At 42.5% G+C, this 24,654-nt stretch overlaps 1 protein-coding gene across 1 annotated transcript in view; it reads left to right on the top strand.

Annotated features, from left to right (window-relative positions):
* Positions 1-24,654, top strand: part of LOC132830490 (LHFPL tetraspan subfamily member 7 protein) — a 281,749-nt gene that overhangs the window by 149,784 nt on the left and 107,311 nt on the right. The window contains exon 2 of the mRNA XM_060848246.1: positions 1,186-1,324. Coding sequence (XP_060704229.1) covers positions 1,186-1,324 — 139 coding nt within the window. The remainder of the gene's footprint in view (positions 1-1,185; positions 1,325-24,654) is intronic.

The raw sequence follows: 24,654 nt of genomic DNA, 5'->3' as shown, positions 1-24,654 counted from the left end.
TAAATAACATTAAAAAGCTGCAGACTAAGCCCAGCATACTATGAGTCTCCCTGTAAATAAATCAGACTATTTTGTAATGCAAATGACAACACTCTGTGATGAGATAGGCTTTGATGTAAATAGTTAAACAACGTAAACCAAGCAAAGGAGAATAGATTGTATTTTTATCAATTCTGAGCTAGAAAGTGACCAAAGTTGGAATGTGAAATAAATAAGTAAGGGCTGGAATATAAATGAGGTTGTTCTGAAAGCGGAATGAACTCGGGCTGTAACATTAATGCGATTGTCCTGCTGCTGTCACCAAGAGAGTTATCAACAGAGCTGGTCGTCTGAGGCTCCAACAAGAGGGAAAGTAGTCCAGTGAATATGGAAGCTGCCTGATCATGCTGGACATTGACTTGTTACACTCATCAGCATGTAGATCACCCATTACAGTAATCCAGGTTTCACCCTGTTTCCCTTTGTAGACCTTCCTCAAACATTAGAGAATTTCTGTAGCCAAAAACCTGCACTCATGCTTCCATGGCATCTTCATATAGATGCAATTTCTACTCGACAGTGATTAGAGAGCGACCAGGAGTGAGGACACAGGTTAATTTAGCGCACCTTCTCTAACACGGTGGAATTCTGATCAGGTTTAGCATCACTGCTGCCATATAATCTGAGATCAATAGTTAGCTGAGCACTCCACACTATGTTAATCATATTTCTTGTATGAATTCAACTTGTATATAAATTGTTCAATTTGATGCACTAAGAGGAAATTAACTGTCTGGCTTCGTGGAAGAGAACGGACTCTACATGTGATATATTTAACCAGTAAACGATGGTGGAGCTATTCTATCATTTTAATGTATCGTGTGCCCACATTTTATAAAATAGAGCGTCTAAATTTGCTCACTGTCTTAACTCCTACAATTACAAAGGAGTCTAGAGCAACCCAATGCATTCCACGGTCTCTTCCACACAAGGAATAAATATTGTGTATCTAATTAAGAATGCAAGGGCTGTTAGATAGGAAGAAGCCCATTCATCACTCCTGCTGAAAGAGTAGTGTCTCCAGATGTGTGAGTATACGTGTGTGTGGGGACCATCAAGACCCAGCAGCAAGTGGTCTGTCTTGCTAATTGAAAGTTTGAACTGAGAAGTGGAACTGAAGCCTTTGCCCATCTGTTGATGTTTCAGACGAGTGCTGTTCTGTGTTCCGGAGGCTGCGTGCTGCTGGCTACCAGTGCCCTGTTGGCTATTGTTACTGTCTTCCTGCCAAGTGGACTGTGTGAGAAGAGAATCTGCACACTGGCTGGCTACATGCAAACAACGTCAGGTGAGTGAACTGACTACTGTGATTCTCTCTGTTGTCGTGTCCAGCGTCAGTGCTGCCTTTATCAATACAGTAATTGAACAGGCAGGAGAAGGGAATGGGATAAATGAAGTCTGCTGGGCTGGGTTATTTGCTGATCATGTGATACATCACCAGCAGTTTGCAATAAGACTTCAAAATAAAAAAACCTCAATGTGTGTTATTCATAGATATCCTATATAGGTTTCTAATGAATATATTTTCTAATAAAATGCATAAAAGCTCACAGACTGCGCACCCACATTTCCTGAATAGATATATCAAATAGGAAAGGGTTGCCATTGGCAAACACACTCAAAATTGGCTACTCATCAATAATCTGTCTCTTTCTCACCATCCTGTCAGCATACTGCTCCCTTACTGGAATACAGTTCAAAAGGAACTCATCCAAGGGGCAGCCGGTCATACCGGATTCTCCATAGTGAGACCAACTATGTCATCCTTGCTGCTATCTAGATTGAGATCATCAAGCCCATATAGATTATAGGACACTTCTTGCTTTGCATTGTTTGACTATAACGACCAACCACAACAACTTGGATTTGTAAAGAACGCCGCCGGTGCAGCAAAATGCCCACAAGAGCATTATCATTAAATGTGTCATTGACAATCGAGCCTCAGAGGGAGATATTGGGTTGGATGGTCAAAGCCTTGGTTAAGGAAGTGGGTTTTAGGAAGGAGATACATTTAGGGGGCGAATCCCAGACCCTATGGCTTTGGCAGCTAAAGGCACAGCAGGGAATGATTAAAGTTATGTTTCTGCAACAGATCAGAATTGGGTAAGTGCAGGTATCTTGGAAATAATGAAGATGGCGGCAATTAATATATGAAGGTTTTCACAAACAAAAATGAGTATTTTAAAATTGAGGCATTGTCAGACCGGGAGACCAATGTAATTCAACAAGAACTGGGTAATGTGTGAACAGTACTCGGGTAAAATCGCTGTGCTATTAGCAAAGCCTTGAACAATAATGTGTTTGATTGGATGGAGTGTGGTGGCGCTGTGATGGGTGGACCACCTCCCACCTGGTGTCTATTATTTCAACCATTTTGTCAAGGTGAGGCACATGGCAAAACCTCACAGAACATCCTAGGTCCCTCTGCTATCACTGATAGAGACATCAGAGGAAGAGCTGAACTCGTTCGAAGAAAATCACTGCAAAAAATTTGAGCTGTCAAGTGTGGGTTTTCAGTGATAATTGCGCTCATTATTGAAGGAACATTGTTATACACTAAAATATAACTATTTAAACAGAGTCCAGTTCTACACTTTTAATGAGAGATTTAATTTAGTTAAACATACTCCAGAACACACACATCCCACTGAATATTCGCTCCCCATATTTATACAACCAGTTCATGCCAAATTAACTTTCATTTATATATCTATCACCTGTTCCCTCATTCCATTAGATCTCAGGCATTCCTTCCGATCTTATGAGATTATAACAAGCAAGGGCAAAAATTAACAAGCTCCAAGTGTAAATGAGAAAGTGCATTTGATGTATCAGGAAAGAATTTCTAATTTTAGGTTTAACATTCTCCCCACGTCTGCATTGGTCTCCTCCGGGTGCTCCGGTTTCCTCCCACAATCCAAAGATGAGCAGCTTAGGTGAATTGGCCACGCTAAATTGCCCATAGTGTTCAGAGATGTGTAGATTGGGTGCATTAGTCAGGGGTTAAATGCAGGGGATTAGGTCTGGGTTGGCTACTCTTCGGAGGGTCGGTGTTGTTGGGCCGAAGGGCCTGTTTCCACACTGTTGGGATTCCAATTCATTTGGGGGTTTTAACTGCAACACTGCTAGATCTGATTTCTCCAATGAGCATTCTTCAATTTAGACTCGAAGCTAAATTTTAAATTTTGTTCTTTAAAACCCTGCGTAAATTGAGCTAATTTATTTTGAATTTACATGATAAATGGTTTCCAAAAGCACTGACTGGGCTGAGCAATGAGAATCCTGACAGTAAGTGATAAACCAAGCTGGGTTCAAATCACAAATTCAAAACCATACAAAGTATTGGAAGATCTTCCAGTAATGAAACCTCATTGCACCCCATGACAATTTTGGTACCAAAAAAAGCTCTGTGTTTTATAAGGTCCACCCAACATCTCAGTGGGTAACTTCCCACTGAACTAAACCATCCAGAACTGGCAGATCACAAACTTGTTTCTTGGAATTTACAGACATAAGGGGAAGTCAAAATCTCAAGCCATAGAATCCCTTTGGGTCTGCACTGACCATCCAAAGCTCATTCCACCAAATCCCCATAATCCCACATTTCCCATGGCTAATCCACCTAACCTACACATTCCAGGACATAACGGGGTAATTTACTCCACCTAACCTGCAAACTTTGGAGGAAACTGGAATACCTGAGGGAAATCCATACCGACACAGGGAGATTATGCAAACTCCACACAGTCACATAAGGCTGGAATCGAACCCGGGTCCCTGGCGGTGGGAGGTAGTACTGTGCTGACCAACAATCTCAGCCATTGCTCTCCCCACACTCCGCTAATCAGTGGGTAGTAGCTGAGATTGGGCAATTGCGAACAATGGATATATAGCAATCTCTGAATGCAGTCCCATGCTGATCGGAATATCTGAATATATGTTGTTTACTGAGGCCAGGGAAGGAGGTGGTAGAGGAACATAGAAGCATAGAAACCAACAACAGCAATAGGTCAGTCAGCTCTTCAGCCTGCTCTGCCATTTAATATGATCACATCTGAGCCTCTATCACAATGCCTTATTCCCAATCTCTCCCCATATCCCTTGCTACCTTTAAAATCTAGCAATTCATCTATTTCTTTCTTGAATATATCAGTGACTTGACCTCCAAGACCTTCTGTGGTAGAGAATTCCACAGGGTCACTACCCTTTGAGTGAAGAAAGTTTTCCTCGGGTCATTCTTAAATGGTCTATCCTATTTTCTGACTCCTAAACCAGGGAAAACTTCATCCTGCATCCAGTCTGTCCAGCCCTGTTAGAATATGAAATGATTCAAAATGGCAGCCGCGGCCCTTATTCCTGATTGCTCTCCCAGTTAGCTGTGGGAGAAAGCGGGGTGTGCAATAGCTGACAATCCTTGTCTGAGCTGAAAGGAAAGGAAGGGTCAATTAGCAGAATCAACAATCTAAATCTAATAATGTGGCTGAACTGGTCCATGCCCCCCAACAACCCACCCTTCCCTCCTGGCACCTTCCCCTGCCACCGCAGGAATTGCAAAATCTACACCCATACCTTGCCCCTCACCTTCATCCAAGGCCCCAAAGGAGCCTTCCACATCTATCAAAGTTTCACCTGCATATCCACCAATGTCATTTATTGTACCCGTTGCTCCCGATGCGGTCTCCTTTACATTGGGGAGACTGGACGCCTTCTCACAGAGTGCTTTAGGGACCATCTCCAGGACACCTGCGCCAATCAACCCCACCGCCCCAAGGCTGAACATTTCAATTCCCCTCCCACTCTGCCGAGGACATGCAAGTTCTGGGCCTCCTACACTGCCACTTCCTCACCCTCAACGCCTGGAGGAAGAACACCTCATTTTCCACCTCAGAACACTTGAACCCCAGGGCATCAATGTGGACTTCACCAATTTCCTCATTTCCACTCCCCTCACCTTACCCCAGTTCCAACCTTCCAGCTCAGCACCATCCTCATGACCTGTCCTACCTGTCAATTTTTCTTCCTCCCCATCCACTCCACCCTCCTCTCTGACCTATCACCTTCATCCCCACCTCCATCCACCTGTTGTACACTTGGCTACCTTCTCCCTAGCGCCACCCCCCTCCCATTTATCTCTCCACCCCGGAGGCACCCTGCCTCATTCCTGATGAAGGGCTTTTGCCCAAAACGTTGATTTTCCTGCTCCTTGGATGCTGCCTGACCTGTTGCACTTTTCCAGCCCCACTCTAATCTAGGCTCTGATCTCCAGCATCTGCAGTCTTCACTTTCGCCCAATAATGCGGCTCAGGCTAATGCTGAGGGGATTCAGAATTAAACATCACCTCAGCTGCTGATGGTATTTAAATTAAATAAATCTATAGAATTAGGTGGCTCTTGTGGTGCAGTGGTAGTGTCCCTACCACTGGGATAGGAGAGTTGGGTTCAAGTCCCATCTGCCCCAGAGGGTGTATGGCATAACACCTCTGAACAGGTTGATTGGAAAATTCCAAATCTGGAATACTAAGAGCCTAAGTAAAGGTAAAGTAGACCGGCAGGAGGCTGGAAGAACCCAGCAGTTGAGAGTGTAGTGCTGAAAAACCACAGCAGGTCAGGCAGCATCTGAGGAGCAGGAGAATCAACGTCTCGGGCATATGCCCTTCATCAAGAAACGTCAATTATGCCTGAAACGTCCATTCTCCTGCTCCTCAGATGCTACCTGACCTGCTGTGCTTTTCCAGCATCACACTCTCGACTCTGATCTCCAGCGTCTGCAGTCCTCACTTTCTCCTCCTGGAAGAACACAGCAGTCAGGCAGCATCAGGAGGTAGAGATGTTGACATTTTGGGTGTAACCCTTCTTCAAGACACCCAAAATGTTGACTTCTCCACCTCCTGATGCTGCCTGACTTGCTGTGTTCTTCCAGCCTCCTGCCTGTCTACTTTGGATTCCAGCATCTCCACTTTTTTTGTTGCTGAGTGCAAGTAAAGTCACTCTATTCTGAGTAGACCAGAGCAGCTGCCCTCTCATTAGAGAGAGAGAAAGAATGATGACTGATGATGGTGGTTTAACCTGAGGGTCACCACGCCTCATGGTGAGGGGAGTGGTTGAAAAAGAGAATGCTTCATGGTAACCTCAGTCTCTGTGAGAATTGAGCACACGCAGTTGGTGCCACTCTGCATCACAAACCCTCCATCCAGCCAACTGAGCTAACCAATCCCAAAACTAATGAGGCTGTGCACCTATCACCAATTGTTGAAATCTGGTTTGCTGGTGCTCTGTAGGGAAGGAAATCTGCCAGTTTCCTGGTCTGGCCTACATGTGACTCCAGGCACACAGTAATGTGTTTAACTCTTGACCGAAATTGCATTACAATCCATTTAATTCAAGGCAACTCAGGAATGGGTGAAAATTGCAGGCCTTGCCAGCAGAACTCATATCTAAGGAAAGACCAAAGAAAATAAATGGACATCCTATTTCTTAGCAAACTTTATATTCCATTGTATTCAGAAGATTGACAGGTTGTTTCAGTCAAGGCACTGAAAATGATTAAGAGGTGTGAGAGAGTGAATATAGCAAAACTATTTGATCAGGAAACAAAATCCAGAACTAAGGGGCATGACCTTCAAACTAGAACTGTGTCATTTCGGAATTAAAGCAGGGAGCTTTTTCTCACACAGAGGGTTAGTGGAAATCAAGAATACTCTCCCAAGAAAGATGCTGAGGGTGAATTAAAATTCCCAAGTCTGATTTTGGCAGTTTTTAATTAACCAAGGTTATCAAAGGATAGGGCACAGGATAGGACTCATTTTATCTAACTCATCAAGAGGGAAACACAGGCAGTTGTGTGGAATGATGGTTTCACAAACAGCCCAATATCAATTTCCAGTGGCTACAGTGTGGCTGAGTATAAACCAGCATTGTGTTATATCTTAATCAGTTTCTCGATGATCAGGTTAAAGAGTCATAGAGTCGTACAGATGTACATAGAAACTGAGCCTTTCGTCTAACTCATCATGCCGACCAGATATCCTAAATTAATCTAGTCCCATTTGCCAGCAATTGGCCCATATCCCTCTAAACCATTCCTATTCATATACCCTTCCATATGCCTTTTAAATGTTGTAATTGTACCAGCCTCCACCACTTCTCTGGTAGCTCTTTCCATACACGCACCACCGTCAGTGTGGAAAATTTGCCCCTTAGGTCCCTTCTAAATCTTTTCCCTCTCACCTTAAACTTATGCCATCTAGTTTTGAACTCCCCTACCCTGGGCAAAACACCTTGGCAACTCATCCTATCCATACCCCTCTTGATTTTATAAACCTCTATAAGGTCACTCCTCAGCCTGCCTGATAGCTCAAACATCTTTATAAATCTTTTCTGAGCCCTTTCAAGTTTCACAACATCTTTCCTATAGCAGGAAGATCAGAATTGAACACAGTATCCCAAAAGTGGCTAGGCCAATGTCCTGTACAGCTTCAACAGACCTCCCAACTCTGATATGAATGCATTGATCAATAAAGGAAAGCATACCAAACGCCTTCTTCACTGTCCTATCTACCTGCGACTCCACTTTCAAGGAACTATGAACCTGCAATCCAAATTCTCTTTGTTCAGCAACACTCCCCAAGACCTTAACATTGTTCAAATTATGCCTCGAAACATACCTGAAATTGATTATTTTCCAAATCAATGGTGTAAAAATCATCAGGCTGACTCTAACTCCTATTAATAATCAATAGTAGCTTACTAAGAATAGCTTTACATTCCAGATTTTTTGATTGAATTTAAACTCCACCAAGTTATCAGGGTAGGATTTGAGTCTGGGCCCCAAGATTATGAATGTACTGCTCCAAATGTATTACCTGGTATAAGCAATTGTTCCTTCTTTCTATAAGCCAACTGTGCTGTCTTGTGCTGCAGTGATGATGTCCCTATCTCTGAGCCAGGAGGTCTGTGTTCCAGTCCCACCTGTTCCAGAGGTGTGTCATAATATCCCTGAATAGATTACTTATAAAATACCTGTACTAGTCGACACTTTCACGAGATGAGCACAGCCGTTGAGGAGAGATGCCTTGAGGAGGGAGAAGTGATGGTTACAAAATTCAAGTCACCTTGTTATGTCTAAGTGTGGTAGCTCCAAGAGACATGATACAGCAGAGAGAACAACAAGCTTGCCTTCAATAACAAAGGGAAAAGCTGAAAGAAGGGCTCTTAAACTTCAAAGCTAGAGGGCACAGGGAGGATTCTATAAAGATATGCAAGGTGCTTGAATGTGAAGTGCTTTGAGACGTCAAGAATTTGATGGGGAATTACATGAATACAAGTTCTTTAGTCATTGGGAAAATAGTATTAAGTGCAGCATAAAGAGGCAGGCAATTTTCTAGAAACTACTTATGAGGACTAATTTTACCGTCATTGATTCTAGGTCTCCAATTACTCATCATCCACGCTGCTACATTCCTGTTAAATGATACATGTGAATTTTAATTTTAATAAGCCTTTCCTGAGTCATGTTATGAAAAATGTTGACTGTTTAAGAATGCTCCATCTATTACATTGTCTCTACCTAATCACTGTGTTACTTATCTTTATCAGAATAAATTTTAAAAATGATCTGTTTAACCAATCTTGTTTTCAGAGTTTTCAAACACTCACTAGACACCTATTCCAGAATATTCTTTTGCAGGATTTTAAAGCTTCAGATTGCCAAATTGTCTTCAGATTTTCCTTCCTCTGACAGTCTTGAAAACCAAAGTTGTCTAATTACTAGATTCTGTTTTGTTCTTATACTTTTCAATTGCTCAAGTCATACAATGTGGGCTTTAAACTGAAACTTGTATTTCCCATAGAATTTTACAGCACGGAAACAGACGCCTCGGTCCAACTTATCCATGTCAAACTGATATCTTAAATGAATCTAGTCCCATTTGCCAGCATTTAGCCCATAGCTCTCTAAACCCTTCCTATTCATATACCCATCCAGATGCCTTTTAAATGTTATCATTCTACCAGCCTCCACTATCTCCTCTGGCAACTCATTCCATACACGCACCACCCTCTGTGTGAAAAAGTTGCCTATTATGTCCCTTTTAAATCCTTCCTGTCTCACTTTAAAACTATGGCTTCTAGTTCTGGACTCACCCACCCTGGGAAAAAAGACCTTGGCTCTTCGCCCTATCAATGAAAAACTTCTTCCTGCTCTATACCTGACTCACGAACACTCAGTAATGACAACAAGTGCAGAAATGTTTAGTGCTGTCCAACACTAAATCCCCTAAATAAGTGCAGGAAACCAGGAACATGGAGAAAGTGCCCATACATTTACTGCAGGCGCAACTGACTGGAGATTTAAAGCCCCTCTGTCAGTCATTTAAATATAGTTTACAGAGTAGCAATCTGGAAAACACTTTAGGATGATTATGTTCTACACGCTTCACATTTTCAAGTGTTGACACTTGCAAGGATATACATAACAGAGGATGAGTAGTCACGTATATTCTACTCCCTTGGGCACTTCAAATATGGGCAGTGTGCTCAATTTAAATAGTGTAAACACATTGTGGAAAATCAGCTCTCCACTCAAGAGAAGGGCACTTTGTTTTGGGTAATGGTATATTTATGGGTGAGCTAGCCATTATCAAATCAGTTGCAGTGTTGAATATTACTGCTGTATATATCGGCTGATTGAACAAGGAAGGAGATGATATTTCAAGATTACTTTTAAGAATCATTAACCACTATCCAAACAAGACTTTGCTCAGCCTTTGCCCCTTTCCCAAGAATCGTATTGAGGAAGAACCAATTAGATTAGATTCCCTACAGTGTGGAAACAGGCCCTTCAGCCCTCCAGAGAGCAACCCACCCAGACCCATTCCCCTACATTTTACCCCTGACTAATCCACCTAATACTGCGGGCAATTTAGCATAGCCAGTTCACCTAACCTGCACATCTTTGGACTGTGGGAGAAAACCCACACAAACACGGGGAGAATGTGCAAACTCCACACAGACAGTTGCCTGAGGCAAGAATTGAACCCGGGTCCCTGGCACTGTGAGGCAGCAGTGCTAACCACTGAGCCACCGTGCCGTCTCCAAGCCTACTCAATTAGGAAGAAATCTGGAGCTGCTTCAATGTATCTATAAGAAATATTTAACTTGGCAGCAGCATATATTCGGTAATTCTACATCAGATATTGTGAGCTGACAAAGTATTTGTATGTGCTGTTGCACCATGAATAATAATTATAGCCAAACTCACTGGGAGGCAAAAAGAAAAGGAGCCTCTTGTTTTTTGAAACAAAAATAGCAATTGCTGATGAAGCTCAGCAGGTCTGGCAGTATCTGTGGGAAGGCTAGTCACCAGATTAGAAATGTTAACTCTGCTTTCTTCCCCCAGATGCTGCCAGACCTGATGAGTTTCATCAGCAGTCCCTGATTTTGTTTCAGATCCCCAGCATCCACAGTTCTTTGTTTTATTCCAGTCTCTTGCTTTCTGCTCTGTTTTTATTGGCTGTTCAGTTTAAGAGAGTGGGGCTGTCCTGATTGTTCTCTGGGAGAAAGTGAGGACTGCAGATGCTGGAGATCAGAGCTGAAAATGTGTTGCTGGAAAAGCGCAGCAGGTCAGGCAGCATCCAAGGCATGAGCCCGAAACGTTGACTCTCCTGCTCCTTGGATGCTGCCTGACCTGCTGATTGTACTCTGACCAAGATCTCTGCTTATCACCTCTTGACATCTTTGTGGTTGACAGGAATTCAACCAAGAGCTGGGAGCAAACAATTAACCCATAAATGCTGGTCCCTCCACACTTCACGTCAGCCTTGATGAAGAGTCATCTAGACTCAAAAGTTTAGCTTGCTCTCACCATGGATGCTGCTCGACTCGCTGTGATTTCCAGCATTTTCTGACACAGTGCTAAGGTTTAATATTTTTCATCAATAGAGATTGATTTTTGAAAACAGATAGTATTAGCCCTAATGCAGTGGCTGTGAAGTTACTTCACCTGACGAAGGAACAGTGCTCCGAAAGCTTGTGATTTCAAATCAACCTGTTGAACTATAACCTGGTGTCATGTGACTTCTGACTTCAATAGTTGGGCAAGTTCAAAGAATGGACTGTCCAAGGTCATGATTCATACTATGACTAACCAACAGGAATGGGATCCCAGTTCCAACAGTTCACTCAATAGCTTGATTATCCAAAAAGAAAGATTATGATCTTAACCTTACCCTTTAATAACTGGCAGGTGTTATGTTAATACATAAAAGTTAATTTGTCTCAATGGTCAGAACCATCAATCAGGCATGTAGATCCTCACACCCAATTTCCTTATGCAGTAACTCACTGAAAGCTATTCCCGCAGTCTGAATGTCACTGTCTATTCCCTGATATTTATTGTGGTCTTTCACTTTCAGTTGCTAATCAGGTGCAAAACTGACATTGCAGAATGGCTGATCGTTATAGAAATCGCCTGATTCACGGCGTTAGTGTTTCACCCTGTAAGTCAGTTAAAAATTTGTCATGTGGAGTTTTACTTTTTGTTGTGAATTTGATGCCATTTATGAGCTGTGAGTTTTGGGAGTACACAATAGATTCTTGATGACATTCCCCAAAGCTCCTTAACACACTATGACATTAATAGCAGCTACTGATGTTTTTAATGTGGCGCTGATTACTAGGACATGCTACAGACAGCATAGAACATGAGCCTTCCATGATTTGAAAGATGTAGCTTGATTGCCTTATTAAAGAAGGGGTTTCTGTCACCAATGATCAGAAAGTCCCCTGTGAATATGTCGGATTCATTTGGACGTTCTTCAGAATATCTGTTTTGGCTAATAGAAATTTCTGATTGCACATGAGAGGCTTATACTGAAATAAGTCAAAATTATGTTTTTCATTTTAAAGCCTGCTCTATTGTAGGCATTTTTTTATGTTCACTGCAATGATAACGATTCATCTCAGCTCTTAATGAGATGTGTTCACAACGCACAGTGCCTATAATTTGGCATTAACATGCATTTGATTAATAGTGGCAATAAAAAATACTATAAGACTGAGTATTGCGAGGAAAGATAATACCACACTGCTGGTCTTGTGAAGATGGATTTAAGCTGCATTGTAGCCATAATGCTCAGGAACCATTCCTTCTGTTATGTCTGAACTGGAAATATTTAACGATAAGTCAAAATGATTACATTTCTCAGCACGGACATCCCTCACTTGAGGGACACGAACATGCCCTTCCCCTTAACAACCTAATATGTCCGAGAGAGTCAATACCACATCAGCTTTGCAAATACAGCCTCCACTCAGTGGCTGTAGCTATCAGAAGATCAGGAACAGTCAAATTAGCCCTAATGCAGTGGCTGTGAAGTTACTTCACCTGATGAAGGAACAGTGCTCCGAAAGCTTGTGATTTCAAATCAACCTGTTAAACTATAACCTGGTGTATAACAGGGAGTGTTGACATAAGAGGTTGGTCAATTCGGTACAGTCACATTTCTGACCCACACTTTTGAAACATTGCACCCTGTCTGAGGATAAGGCTCCTTGTGAACCTGTATGGACTATGTTTGTTGGTGGACCCAAAGACCCACCACAGCTTTTAAAAATAAAACGAGTAATAGTTCAGGCTCATTGAACGAGCAGCAGCTCCGCTGAGGATTGTAAAAACACCAGGTGCAGGTATTCACCTGCTCAGTGTCTCCTGAAGATACTTGAAATTCCAGTTTCTCAGCAGGGACAAGGGCGGATGACCCATTTGCAAAAGGGTCACTTGTCGGCCTTTCACCTGGAAATACTACACCCCAGCCAAAATAAATTGAAGTAGGAGAATTCCCATCAGGCTCCAATAGAGAAAGACAGAGACGCTGCCTTTAAAAATCTCAAGACATCACACAGTATTTTATCATCAGTGAAGATTCATCTCGGCAATTCATTTCTTCTGAAGCGTCGTAACTGCTGTAACCTTGAAAAATAGGCAGCCAATTTACACATAGCAAGCTCCGACAAGCAATGTGATAATGACGAGGTGATCTGTTTATTATTGGGATTGGTTGTGGGTTAAAGGTTGCAGTGGCATTGGCATAGTTGTACTGTCACTGAGTTACTAATCCATGATCCCAGGCTAATCCTCTGGAAATATGTGTTCAAATTCTCCCCTAGGTAGATAGTGAAATTTGAATTCAACAAAAAAATCTGAGGGATGTCTGTTGACCATGATACAGGGAAAAACTCCCTTACCCTTCTTTAAACTAGTACCAATTAACTTCTAATGCTCCTTGAGATGGCAGGTGGGGTTTTACTTTAATGCCTCATCTGAAGGATGGCATTTCCAACACTTCAGTAGTCTCTATATAGCGGTGATGTCTCTGTACTGCGTTGAAGTGTCAGCCTATGTTTCTCTCAAAGTCACTCAGTGAAGGTGAGTGTAGTGATTGGAACCAGGTTGATCTTATTAATTACAAGATCCTTGATTGCAGTTATTAACCAAAAGGGGGCCCTAGCTGACAGATATAAATAGGGGATTGCTGTTATTGGATAGAAACCACCATCTGTCTATTTTCTCATGCCCTAATTTTGAGTTTTGTGTAACTAAAATGCCTACTGATCAAATTTTTGTTGAACGAAATATTTGTAGGTACTGAAAACCTTGTCTAGCTTTTGAGTTGGTTCAACTCTGCAGAATGTTACAATGTCAAATAACCAAAAGATACCACTTCATTGTTAGCTGCATTATGTTTGGAAAAAAGCAGGGTTTGGCCAACAATTCTGGGTTAGTCACCTGCCAGAGGTTATTTTGTTAATGTATAGCTAATTTTAAGTGGGATAAAACAAACTTACTGTGAAATTTTGAAATGACTTGCCGAGGGCTGAAATAATTTAAAGTCTACTTTAAACATTAAATATTAATAGTTCAGCATCAAAAAAATGGGGATTTACAGTCACAGTTTTCAAATATGTCATCCACTCGGTGGCTGTAGCCATCAGATGATCAGGAACAGCCAACAGCAATGGAATAGGAGCACAGAGTGTTGACATAAGGTTGGTCAATTTGGTGCAACTACATTTCGGAGCTGGCTGGTCATAGCCAGTGTAGAGTGCACATGTAAATAAAGGGTGACTTGGTGACAGGATACTGGACTGTGTGGAGTTATTTCACTGGGGGAAGTCAATGGGCCTAGATATTAGAAGTAGGAAGGAGCAGGGATATTAGAGGCAAATTTCTCCACCCAGTAGTATCCTCATATTAAGGTCACCTATGTACTATTGTAACCAAGATGACACTGGAGGATGGTGACTCTGAGCACTTTTCTCTGTACTCCTGTATGCTTGTATTTGAGTACATGTGGTAAGAAAAATCTAATTCTAATTCAGCTTAAGGAGAGGTGATTGTCAATCACTCCAACTGAATGTATTGTGCAGGTTGTTCTGCTATAATGTGCATTTCATTAACGCAAATTCATGTAAGGCGATTGACAAATTGGGAACATTGTCTCTAAAGCGTTAACTTTTAAAACGTGTGATAGCTGTAACGCGATTACTTTGTCAACAATTTAAGTGCTGTTTCTAAAGCGCAATTTTTCTATAATGTTGTAGAAGAACTACCCGTATAACATCCAACAATGATATCTTGTCCCTCACTGTCATCTGTAATGATACTTATATAATTGTCCTTTGTCCCAGATTCGATTCCAGTCTCAGTGACTGTTTGTGTGGATTTTGCACATTTTCCCCATGTCTGCATGGGTTTCCTCCCACAGTCCAAAGATGTGCCGGGCAGGTGAATTGGCCATGATAAATTGCCCATACTGTTAGGAGTGTTAGTCAAGAGGGAAATGGGTCTGGGGTGGGTTACTCTTCAGAGGGTCGATGTGGACTTGTTGGGCTGAAGGACCTGTTTCCACACTGTAGGGAATCTAATCTAATGAAGTTACAGGAAGACCATTCATTTATAACATTACTTCTTGGTCCGGATCAGGTTAAGCAGGAAGAAAGCTTTGAACTGAATATTTCATGTAATTCTATGCCACAGGTATGCCTCCCCACCAGATGAGAGAAGTGGGAAAACTGTGTGGCCTGTCTGCCAGGTTGTGGGGGGCTTCATTTTCACCAAAATCTGACCAAAAAGGCAGGGATGGGATAGTAAGGGATGGCCTGTAATAGCGGGTACTTTTCTTATCAGTGCCCATACAAACGCAAAGGAATACCTCTACTAAATCACAGGGACATAGGAATGGGAATAGGCCATTTACTCAAATGCAATGAGTAAATTGCATGCTCCACCATGCAATGAGATCACGATTGATCTAACATCTAAACCTATTCACCTACCTTTACCCAATGTCCCTCGATGCATTTGGATAACTAAAATCTATTGACCTCAGGTTTGAAATTTACAATTAACCTTGTGATTCCCGAAGTACACTCCTGAAAACTTTGGGTATCATTTTTAGTCTTCATCTTTTAGTTCTAAACTTCCTACCTTTTCTTCTCTCTACCTACCCTATCCCTTCTGCTTAAATCTTTAAAACTTAAAGCCCTTGACCTAAATTTGAGGGAATATAACCCTAGGTTGCAAAGTTTTTCCTCAGAGACCAGGTTCATATCAAATCCCTACAGTGTAGAAAATGGCTATTCAGCCCATCAAGTTTGCACTCACCCTGAGACGTGCATCCCAACTACACCCCCACAGCCTTGCATTTCCCATGGCTAATTCATCTAGCCTGCACACTATGGACAATTTAAGCAAGGCCAATCCATCTAACCTGCACATCGTTGAACTGCGAGGAAGCCATAGCATATGGAATAAGCTAATGGAGACACAGAGAATAAGAATATGCAAACTCGACACAGACATTTGTCTGAGATTAGAACTGAACCTAGATCCCTAGTGCTGTGAGGTGGCAGTGGTTACCACCGTGCCAACCATTCTTTCTACTAATTTGACACTACTCTCCTTCCAAGGCCAATGTGTCTTTTCCAAGGTGTGTTGTCCAGAGCTACTCACTGCACTGCAGATGTGAACTAACCAGAGTTTTGTTCTGTCAAAGCATGGCATTTATACCTTTGTGTTTTAAATCTCTGTGTAGAGATGTGTTTAAATGAGTTATGGTTATAACCTCGGTGGTAAAAGCAAAGTGAGGCGAGGGATGTAGTGTAGGTGGATGGAGAATAAATAGTTGAAGGAATATGTTTCTGAGAACGCAAATACTGTCATTGTGACAGAATTTATGTAAATACAATGATTGTGAGCCCTCTAATAAAACGCAGAAATAGTTTAAAATGACAGATGTGATGGAGGAGCTATTTGCTTTTTCAGTATGTCAAAAAAAAATCACAATATTCTTTCTTTAAAATAAACTGCTATGATCTCAAGCAATGCAGTCTTGTTTATCTGGCACCCATCACCATATTGAAAGAATGTTCCTGGTGTTGATGTGATGTGAAAACACTTTATGATTCAGGCAAAGAAAATTAGGGAACAGATTAATTCATTGGCAAGTTAATAAATTTCTGTCAACATCAGATAAATAGGACTAATGATACACTTCCATCCCGCGCAGCAGTTGTTCCTGAGCACTATAGAGTGTGAGCAGACATGGGTTGGTGATCTGTAAGGCCAGGGACTCCAGAGAGCTTAACAACAGAATGAGGAAGAAAGTCAAAGAGAGAAAGAGCGATAAAGAGAAAGAGAAAAAAAGTTGACTGAGAGAATCAAATTGGAGGATGTAGCCACGAAGACAAATGCATGTATATTCATAACAAAGATATAGCCCAGTGATAAAAAAAGGATTCCAGAAAAGGTATAAACCAACCCGAAGCAAAATGAGGAAAGTGGCAAATGGAAAGAAATGAAACTTACAGCATGGCAGAGATTCGTGATAAACCCAAGGATTGGGAAAGATTTTAAAAGCCAGCAAAAGTTGGCCAAAATAAAAGAAAATAAATGATGAGGATAAACTAGCAAGTAATGTAAAAACAGACAGGAAGTTCCTTTAAATATGTAAAAATAAAGGGAGAGGCCAAAGTGAATGTCGTCACTTTACATCATGAGGCTGGAGAAGTAATAACGTGGAACCGGCAGAGGGGTTGAATAAATACTTTGCATTAGTCAGATGGTAGAAGACATTAATAGCATTCCAGAAATACTAAATCAAGAGGCAAAAGGAGGTGAGGAAATAAATGTGTTGACTATCACTAAAGAAAATATCCGAGGGAAATTGACAAAGGACCAGCGCTCTGAAAGCTTGCGATTTCATATAAAGCTATTGAATATAATCTGGTGTCACGTGACTTCTGACTTTGTTCAGGAGAAAGTGAGGACTGCACCTGCTGGAGAGTCAGAGTCGAAATGTGTGGTGCTGGAAAAGCACAGCAGGTCAGACAGTACCCGAGGACCAGGAGAGTCAACATTTCAGGCATAAGCCCTTCATACAAGCCTCTTCCGAGGATGCCTGGATGAAGGGCTTATGCCCGAAACGTCGATTCTCCTGCTCCTTAGATGTTACCTGACCTGCTGTGATCTTCCACCACCGCATTTTTCGATCCTGACTTTGTCCACCTCAGTCCAACACTGGCACCTCCACATCATGGCTTGAGTGTGGGTATTCTTTAGCTGGTCAGTCAAAGCTGCATTTACAAAATTGCTGAGGGAATTTTATAACTATGGGCATTGCCTAAAAATTTGGGCCAGACCGTTAGGAAGAACACCTGCACACAAAGGGTGATCGGTTTGAAATTTTGAATTCTATCCCACAAATGACTTTGAATGCTGGATCAGTTGTTAATTTTAAATTTGAGAATGACACATTTTTGCTAAGCAAAGGTTTAAATGGATTTGGGTCAAAGGCAGGTATATGCAGTTGGGCCACAGATTAGCCATGATCTCATTGAATGGTGGGACAGGCTCAAGGGCCTGAATGGCCTCCTTCTATTCCTAGGCATGTTTCAGTGTAATTTTCCCATTCTCTTGTATTTTAAGATGAGTTTAATATATGCTGAGGGAATGCTGTGAGAGGGTCTGTTCGATATTTTTAATGCATGTTTCTGTGCGATTTCTAATATGAAAAGAATTGAGACATTTACATTTTTTTTCAAAAAACATCATTATTGTTTTTGAGAGATAAAGTTCTCCAAAGCTACATTGACCTGAAGTTCAGAATGTTAAAATCCATCACTGAAGGAAAATCCAAGGTACAACAGGTGAAACCAACAGAGGAGCTGATAGACATGTTTCCCTGTTGTGTGTTAAACAGGAATGTTGTGAAACTTGAGGAAGTCCCTTTCAACAGAACCTTACACCATGAACTCTGCTGTGATTTAATCTCTCCTGCCCGGCACCTTACCACAGACCATCCGCTTTGTTCAAAGCGAATTGCTGCAGAAGCTGGAAATTTGAAATAAAAGCAGAAAATCTGGAAATCCTCTTGCAGAATTTATCAAGAGAGACAGAAATAGAGACAGAGGAAGACAGAGACAGACAGAGTTAACATTTCATGTCAAATACGACTCTTCTGCTCCTCTTCCCAACCTCTCCTGTTTCATTTATTTGAGATCTGTCACATTTCTAATTTTTCTCAGCTCTGATCATAAAGGACCATAGAATCCCTGTAGTGGGGAAACAAGCCATTTGGCCCATCGAGTCCCTTTGAAGAGCATCCCTTCCAGAACCACACACCAACCCCCCACCCATCCCTGTAACCTTGCATTTCCCATAGCTACTCCAACTAGCCTGCACATTCCTCTCCACTTAGGGTACTTTAGCATTACTAATCCAGCTAACCTGCACATCTTGGACTGTGAAAGGGCACTCAGAGGAAACCCACACAGACACAGGGAGAATGTGTAAACTCCGCAAAGAACAAGGTTGATGAAAAGTGCTTCTGACCTCCTGAGCATTTCCAGCATTTTCCGTGCATCTACTCTTCTGTAGCAAAGCTGTGCTGAACTAAGAGTCACAGGTCATTACAATGCAGAACCGGTTGGTTTAAGTTTCTGCCAGTATTCCACTTCACACAATCCACCTTAGCCGGTCTCACACTCCAGTCAATCCCAACAACCTTTCACATCCATTGTTTCCAAGCAGCTATTGTGTGTATGCAGTGAGATAGATAAGAACTGTCTGGTGTGTTGCTACATTTCCTTTGCCCTACTTTTGGTGACCCTTAGCCAATCCTCACATCAGCCTTCACCGATAATCTATCACATGACAGCTTCTTCCCCATCACCACTGGTCAGGCACCCAGCACACTGGAACTGCCCCCATCTGTCGTCCTTAACCTGCTCTTTGTTGCTGTTGACCCTCAGGACCTCCCCATTGACCTTTCTTGATCAGCCTTTGATTTCCCCATGATCATGAGTGACCTACTGTCTGACCTTCCTTGAGTGGTCCAGCTGTCTCTTCCAGTCTTCCACAGGATTCTTAAGGCACCCATCTCCATCCTTCTCCCAATCAGCTTTGCCCTGTTCCCCTTTCACTACCACTATTGGATTGCTATGCAGTAATGCCTCCTCTTCCCCCACTCAAATAAGCTCCCCATATCAGGAAAACAACTGCTACTCAGTCCTAACATCCCAGGAAGACCAGTTCTCCTGCTGCTCACCACCTTTCACCACCTTGGGCTAGTCATGAATCATTTGCTGCCCACTTCATTCCAACAGTACAGTTTAACCTGATGAACTTGCATTTTAATTGAGAAAATTTATGAGTAGTGGTTAGCACTGCTGCCTCAAAGTGCCAGGGACCTGGGTTCAGTTCCAACCTCGGGCAACTGTGTGTGTGAAGTTTGCATGTTCTCCCTGTGTTTGTATGGGTTTCCTCTCACAGTCCAAAGATGTGCTGATTAAGAGGATTGGCCGTAGGAAATGCAGGGTTATGGGATAGGCTAGGAGGATGAGTCTGGGGGCATGTTCTTCAGCGGGGCAGTGCAGACTCAATGAGCCTAATGGCCTGCTTCCACACTGAAAGAATTCTATGATTCACCCAGATAGCAGTGAGCCTGTGAAATTCTCAGCCTTAGAAAGCGGTTGTGACCAAAACGTCGAAGTTTTCAAGAAGGGGTTAGATATAGTTCTTAGGATTAAAGGAATCGAAGCTTATGGGGAGCAAGCAGGAACAGGAGACTGAGCTGGATGATCAGCCAGGATAATATTGAATGGTGGAGCAGGTTTGAAGGGCTGAGTGGCCTATTCCTGCTCCTATTCTCTATGATTTTATTAATGCTAAGCATGACATGTTAATGTACTAAGATTTCGTTCCCCCAGTTGAAAAGTATGATCTACCCTTAGACTGTTGCCGGCTTAATAATCAACGTGTATCCCACAGCCGGGGTGTTCCATCAGGGACTCCGGGATGCCTTGTTTCCCACATCTGGGAACTGCGCAAGATGCAGCTCACAGAATCATAAAGCACAACAAGGGGCCATTCAGCTCAGCATACTTGAACCAGCACTTAGAAAGTGCTGCCCAATTAGCTCCATGACACATTGTTTCCCTAATAAACCTGCAAATTTGACCTTTTCCCAACAGCTACAATTCCCTTTTGAACTCTACTATCTGCTCTCACCACCCATTCAGATCATAACACCCTTCTGTAGTTAAATAAAGCTGCTTATCCCTTTGTCCTTCTTTTGCTGATTGGTTTGGGACTGTGCCCAGTGGTTATCACGTCTTCTGCCAGTGGAATCGATTTCTCCCAATCTGGTCTTTCAATATACTTCTGCATTTTCAAACACCTCCGTAAAATCTATCTTAATCTTTCTTTTCCCAAAGGACACAATCCCATCTCTCGTCTTGACATTGTTAAAGTGCTCAAATCTGTGGTATCTTTCTCATAATTCCCCTCTGCTCCCTCTCTGAGGTCTTGACATCCTCCTTGATTCTGAAGTGTACAGGATCAGACACAATACTCCAGCTGAGGCCTTACTGGTTATTTATAAAGATTGACTATAACTTCCATGGGGACCTGTTCTCTTTTTGTTTCTGAGCTATTACATTCTCGTTAAATGGAAACTATTCCCCTTACTGTTAACATTTGCTACTCAGTTCGAATACTGAGGTCAGCACAGAGTAGCAGATGGTGGAAAGGAGCCATCCTGTCAATGACGAATACATCAATATTAGAAAGGTATGATGCTGTGATGTAAGGTCTCTCTGCTTAAATGTGTCAGGGTTAGAATTTGACTCATTGTTTCATTCAGGGCAGAAAGTGAACTTTGGATTGAATCATTGCAATAATATAAAGAAAAGTTTGCATTTTTGGTAACCTGAATTGAGAAGGTGATGAAAACAGAGGGAAATTGTTGTCAAGGCTAAGGGGAAAAGATGAGAGGGTGGAATGAGGCGAGTTTGCTCTTATAGAGAGCTGGCAGGGATACAATGGGCTGAATGGCTGCTTTATGCATTAATCATGATTCTGCAGAACGCATGCCTTGCACAGTTTTGAAATGCAATTTTGGATCAATCTTGTTCAGATGAGTGGAAGATTATGGAGCTTGTATCTCTTAGATTAGATTCCCTACAAGATGGAAACAAGCCCTTCAGCCTAACAAGTCCACAGTGAACTTCCAAAGAATAACCCACCCAGACCCAGTTCCCCCACCCTATACTGACTCCTGACTAATGCACCCAACACTATGGGCAATTTAGCATGGCCAATTCACCTGACCTGCACATCTTTGGATTGTGGGAGGAAACCAGAGCACCCAGAGGAAACCCACACAGATACGAGTAGAATGTGCAAACTCCACACAGACAGTCACCTAAGGTGGGAATTGAACCCAGATCCCTAGCACTGTGAGGCATTGAGGCAATAGAATTGATCAGTGAGATTGGCTGTATCTTCCTATCTTCTTGTTGGTTTCCCCTGCCTCAGTACATCTGCTGCTATTACATCCAGACCCCATGACTTCAAAGCTCCTCTGGTTAACCTCCTCCAGTACCTGTAAACTGAAGTGAACTCAAAGCTCGGCTACCTAACCTAATCCGTACCGAGTCCTATTCAGTTAATGCTAAACTACATTGGCTCTTGTTCAGCAATGCCTTAGTTTAAAAATCACAAGTGTCTTCACATCCCTCCATGGCTTTCTGCTCCCTATCTCAGAAACTGCTCAGTTCTCCACCCCTTCAGGATACCTGGCCGCCTCCAATTCTACCCTCTAAAGCCCCCCCATTATCATTGCTGCACCATTAGCTGCCAGGTTTATGAGTCTTAAACCCTAGCATTCACTCCCAAAACCTCTCCACATCGTTAGATTTCTCTCCTTCTTTTTGATGGTCTTTAAAACCGACCACTTTGATCATTCTGTCCTCACATATCCTTATGAGGGCATATAAATGCAAATTTCTGTTGTGGATTTAAGTCCTTACAGTAAACCGATGAGCATTCCAACAAAGCCCCAGATATACTTTTTTAGCCAATGTATTTAATGCGGTGATATTGCCGGATCTATCTACCGTGCATAATGCAGTAATGTATTTTAATTAAATAGCTTTTAAATGGTACGCAGATCAAACAGAGCAGGTTAATTTAATTCCTCTGCTAAATGGATCAGAATGCAATGAGAGTTTTCAAAACAACTCATCTTAATCTTGGGTCAGGCTTGACTGAATGTGTTCTGGCCATTATTGCTGCGGCACTTCTACTCAAGCTGAGCACTAGACATCAATTTGAATGTACAGCTCAGAACAAGCTATTGAGTCCTACAGGTCTCTGCTAGTGCTAAGTTACACAACTATCCTCTCACCTTTCTTTGCCTAATCCACTTATCATAACCTTCTATTGCCATCTCCCTCGGGTATTTATCTATCTTCCCCTTGAATGGATTTATGCTATCTTCCCTCAAATACTCCTTGAGGTATCACATTCTTCATTCTACCCATTCCTGAATTTCCAGTTGGATTTAATAGTCACTATTTCTTTTTATGGCTCTACGTTTTTGTTTCCCCTTTCATGAGTTTATAAACCTCTACCAGTGTTTCTTTCTCAAGACTGGAGAGAGTCTGTCCAATCGATACAGATTATGTTAGAGTGTGGCCATTCAAAGGGAATACATTCCCAAAAAAACCTTGTAAGTGGTGATTTTCATACAAATGGTGAATGTGACAAAATGCGTATGCACAGTGTGCATTTTCTACTCCAAATAGTATTTCCTTAATGTTTCTTTCTATTTAAAACTAGATGTAAGCAAAGATTAGACTTAGTGTGCAAAAAGATCTATAGCATATTTTGCACGGTAAGTGGACATGCAAATGGTGAGACTCGAACATATTTGTTCCACCCATTTCTCTACACACTTATGCTAGACTATTGTTCCACAAGTAGCAACACCCTTTAATTGCCTTAATAAAGTGGCCAAAATGTGAGTCTGGTAGCCATTATTGGACCTACTGAATATGAAGGACTAGTCCCTTGAGACTTTCAGGGAGAGGTGGGCACCGCAGGGTGTGAAGTGCATCATTCCCCCCTCCAACTCTATTTTGGTTTAATCCCTACCCTTCCCTTCACTGTTTGATCATGTAGCATTGCCCTTTGATGAGAAGTACATTGCTTGTCACTGGCCACTTGGGTGTTTCCTTTCTTCCTGGTGGTGGAAACTGAATAAAGATTTGTACACCTGTTGTCTTTCACTGTGTCTTACACCTGCACATACACACACAACATGGGTGCTGGGGTGAAAAAAAAGTAAAGGACTAGTCATTGATGGTCCCTCACAGATGAGGATGACTCTTTTCCACCCTCTGGATGAGTCTGTAGGTGGCTGTAAAGACCAGTACAGTTATTGCAGGCTCTGGGGCAGAAGGTGGTCATGGGAAGGGTGGGTGGGGCGTTGGTGTGGCACCGCGCTCCTCACACTGTATCTGCCTGGCTTCCATTTCTTCCTGATGTCTAGTGTTCAGGAGCTTGATGCCTTCCTGTATGCTTCTCCTCCATTTTGGATTGTCTTGGGCCAATGATTCCCAGGCGTCTGTGGTAATGCTCCACTTTGCCCAGTGGGGCTTTGAGGGTATCCCTGAGGCACTTCATTTGTCCACCTGGGGCTCGCCTGCCATTTCGGAGCTGGGAGTAAAGCACCTACTTGGGGAATCCCGTGTTGGTCATTCAGATGATGTGCCCAGCCCATCATGGCTGGTCAAGGGGTGGGGATCAGTGCCTTGATGCTGGGGCTGTCAGCCCCATCGAGGATGCTGGTGTTGGTACATCTGTCTTCCCAGTGGATTTGCAGGATCATGCGGAGACAGCACTGGTGGGACTGCTCCGCTACCTTGAGGTGTCTGCTGTAGACAGTCAACATCTCAGAGCCGAATCGGAGGGTGGGAACCACCACAGCTCTGAAAAACAATGTTGCCAGTTTCAGATCTGATATTGATGTCCTTCAACACCCTTTACCTCAGGTGGGTGGAGTGTCCACCAGCACACTGGCGAAGTTGCTCTTTCTCTTCATCAATAGCTGCTTTAACTGACAGGACACTTCCGAGGTATTGGAAGTGGTCAATGTCCTCCCCTTGGACCACAGTGATCGGGTGTGGCAGGGGTTCCTCCATCAGTAGCCATCATTGGACCCATTGACTATAAGGAGGCACCACAACCAAACCTGATCTTGTATTCACTTTGCGTCC

Source organism: Hemiscyllium ocellatum, chromosome 31 (genome assembly GCF_020745735.1).
Source record: "Hemiscyllium ocellatum isolate sHemOce1 chromosome 31, sHemOce1.pat.X.cur, whole genome shotgun sequence".
Taxonomy (NCBI): Eukaryota; Metazoa; Chordata; class Chondrichthyes; order Orectolobiformes; family Hemiscylliidae; genus Hemiscyllium; species Hemiscyllium ocellatum.
Note: the sequence above shows the minus strand (reverse complement) of the source record. Positions and strands in the feature narration are given on the sequence as shown.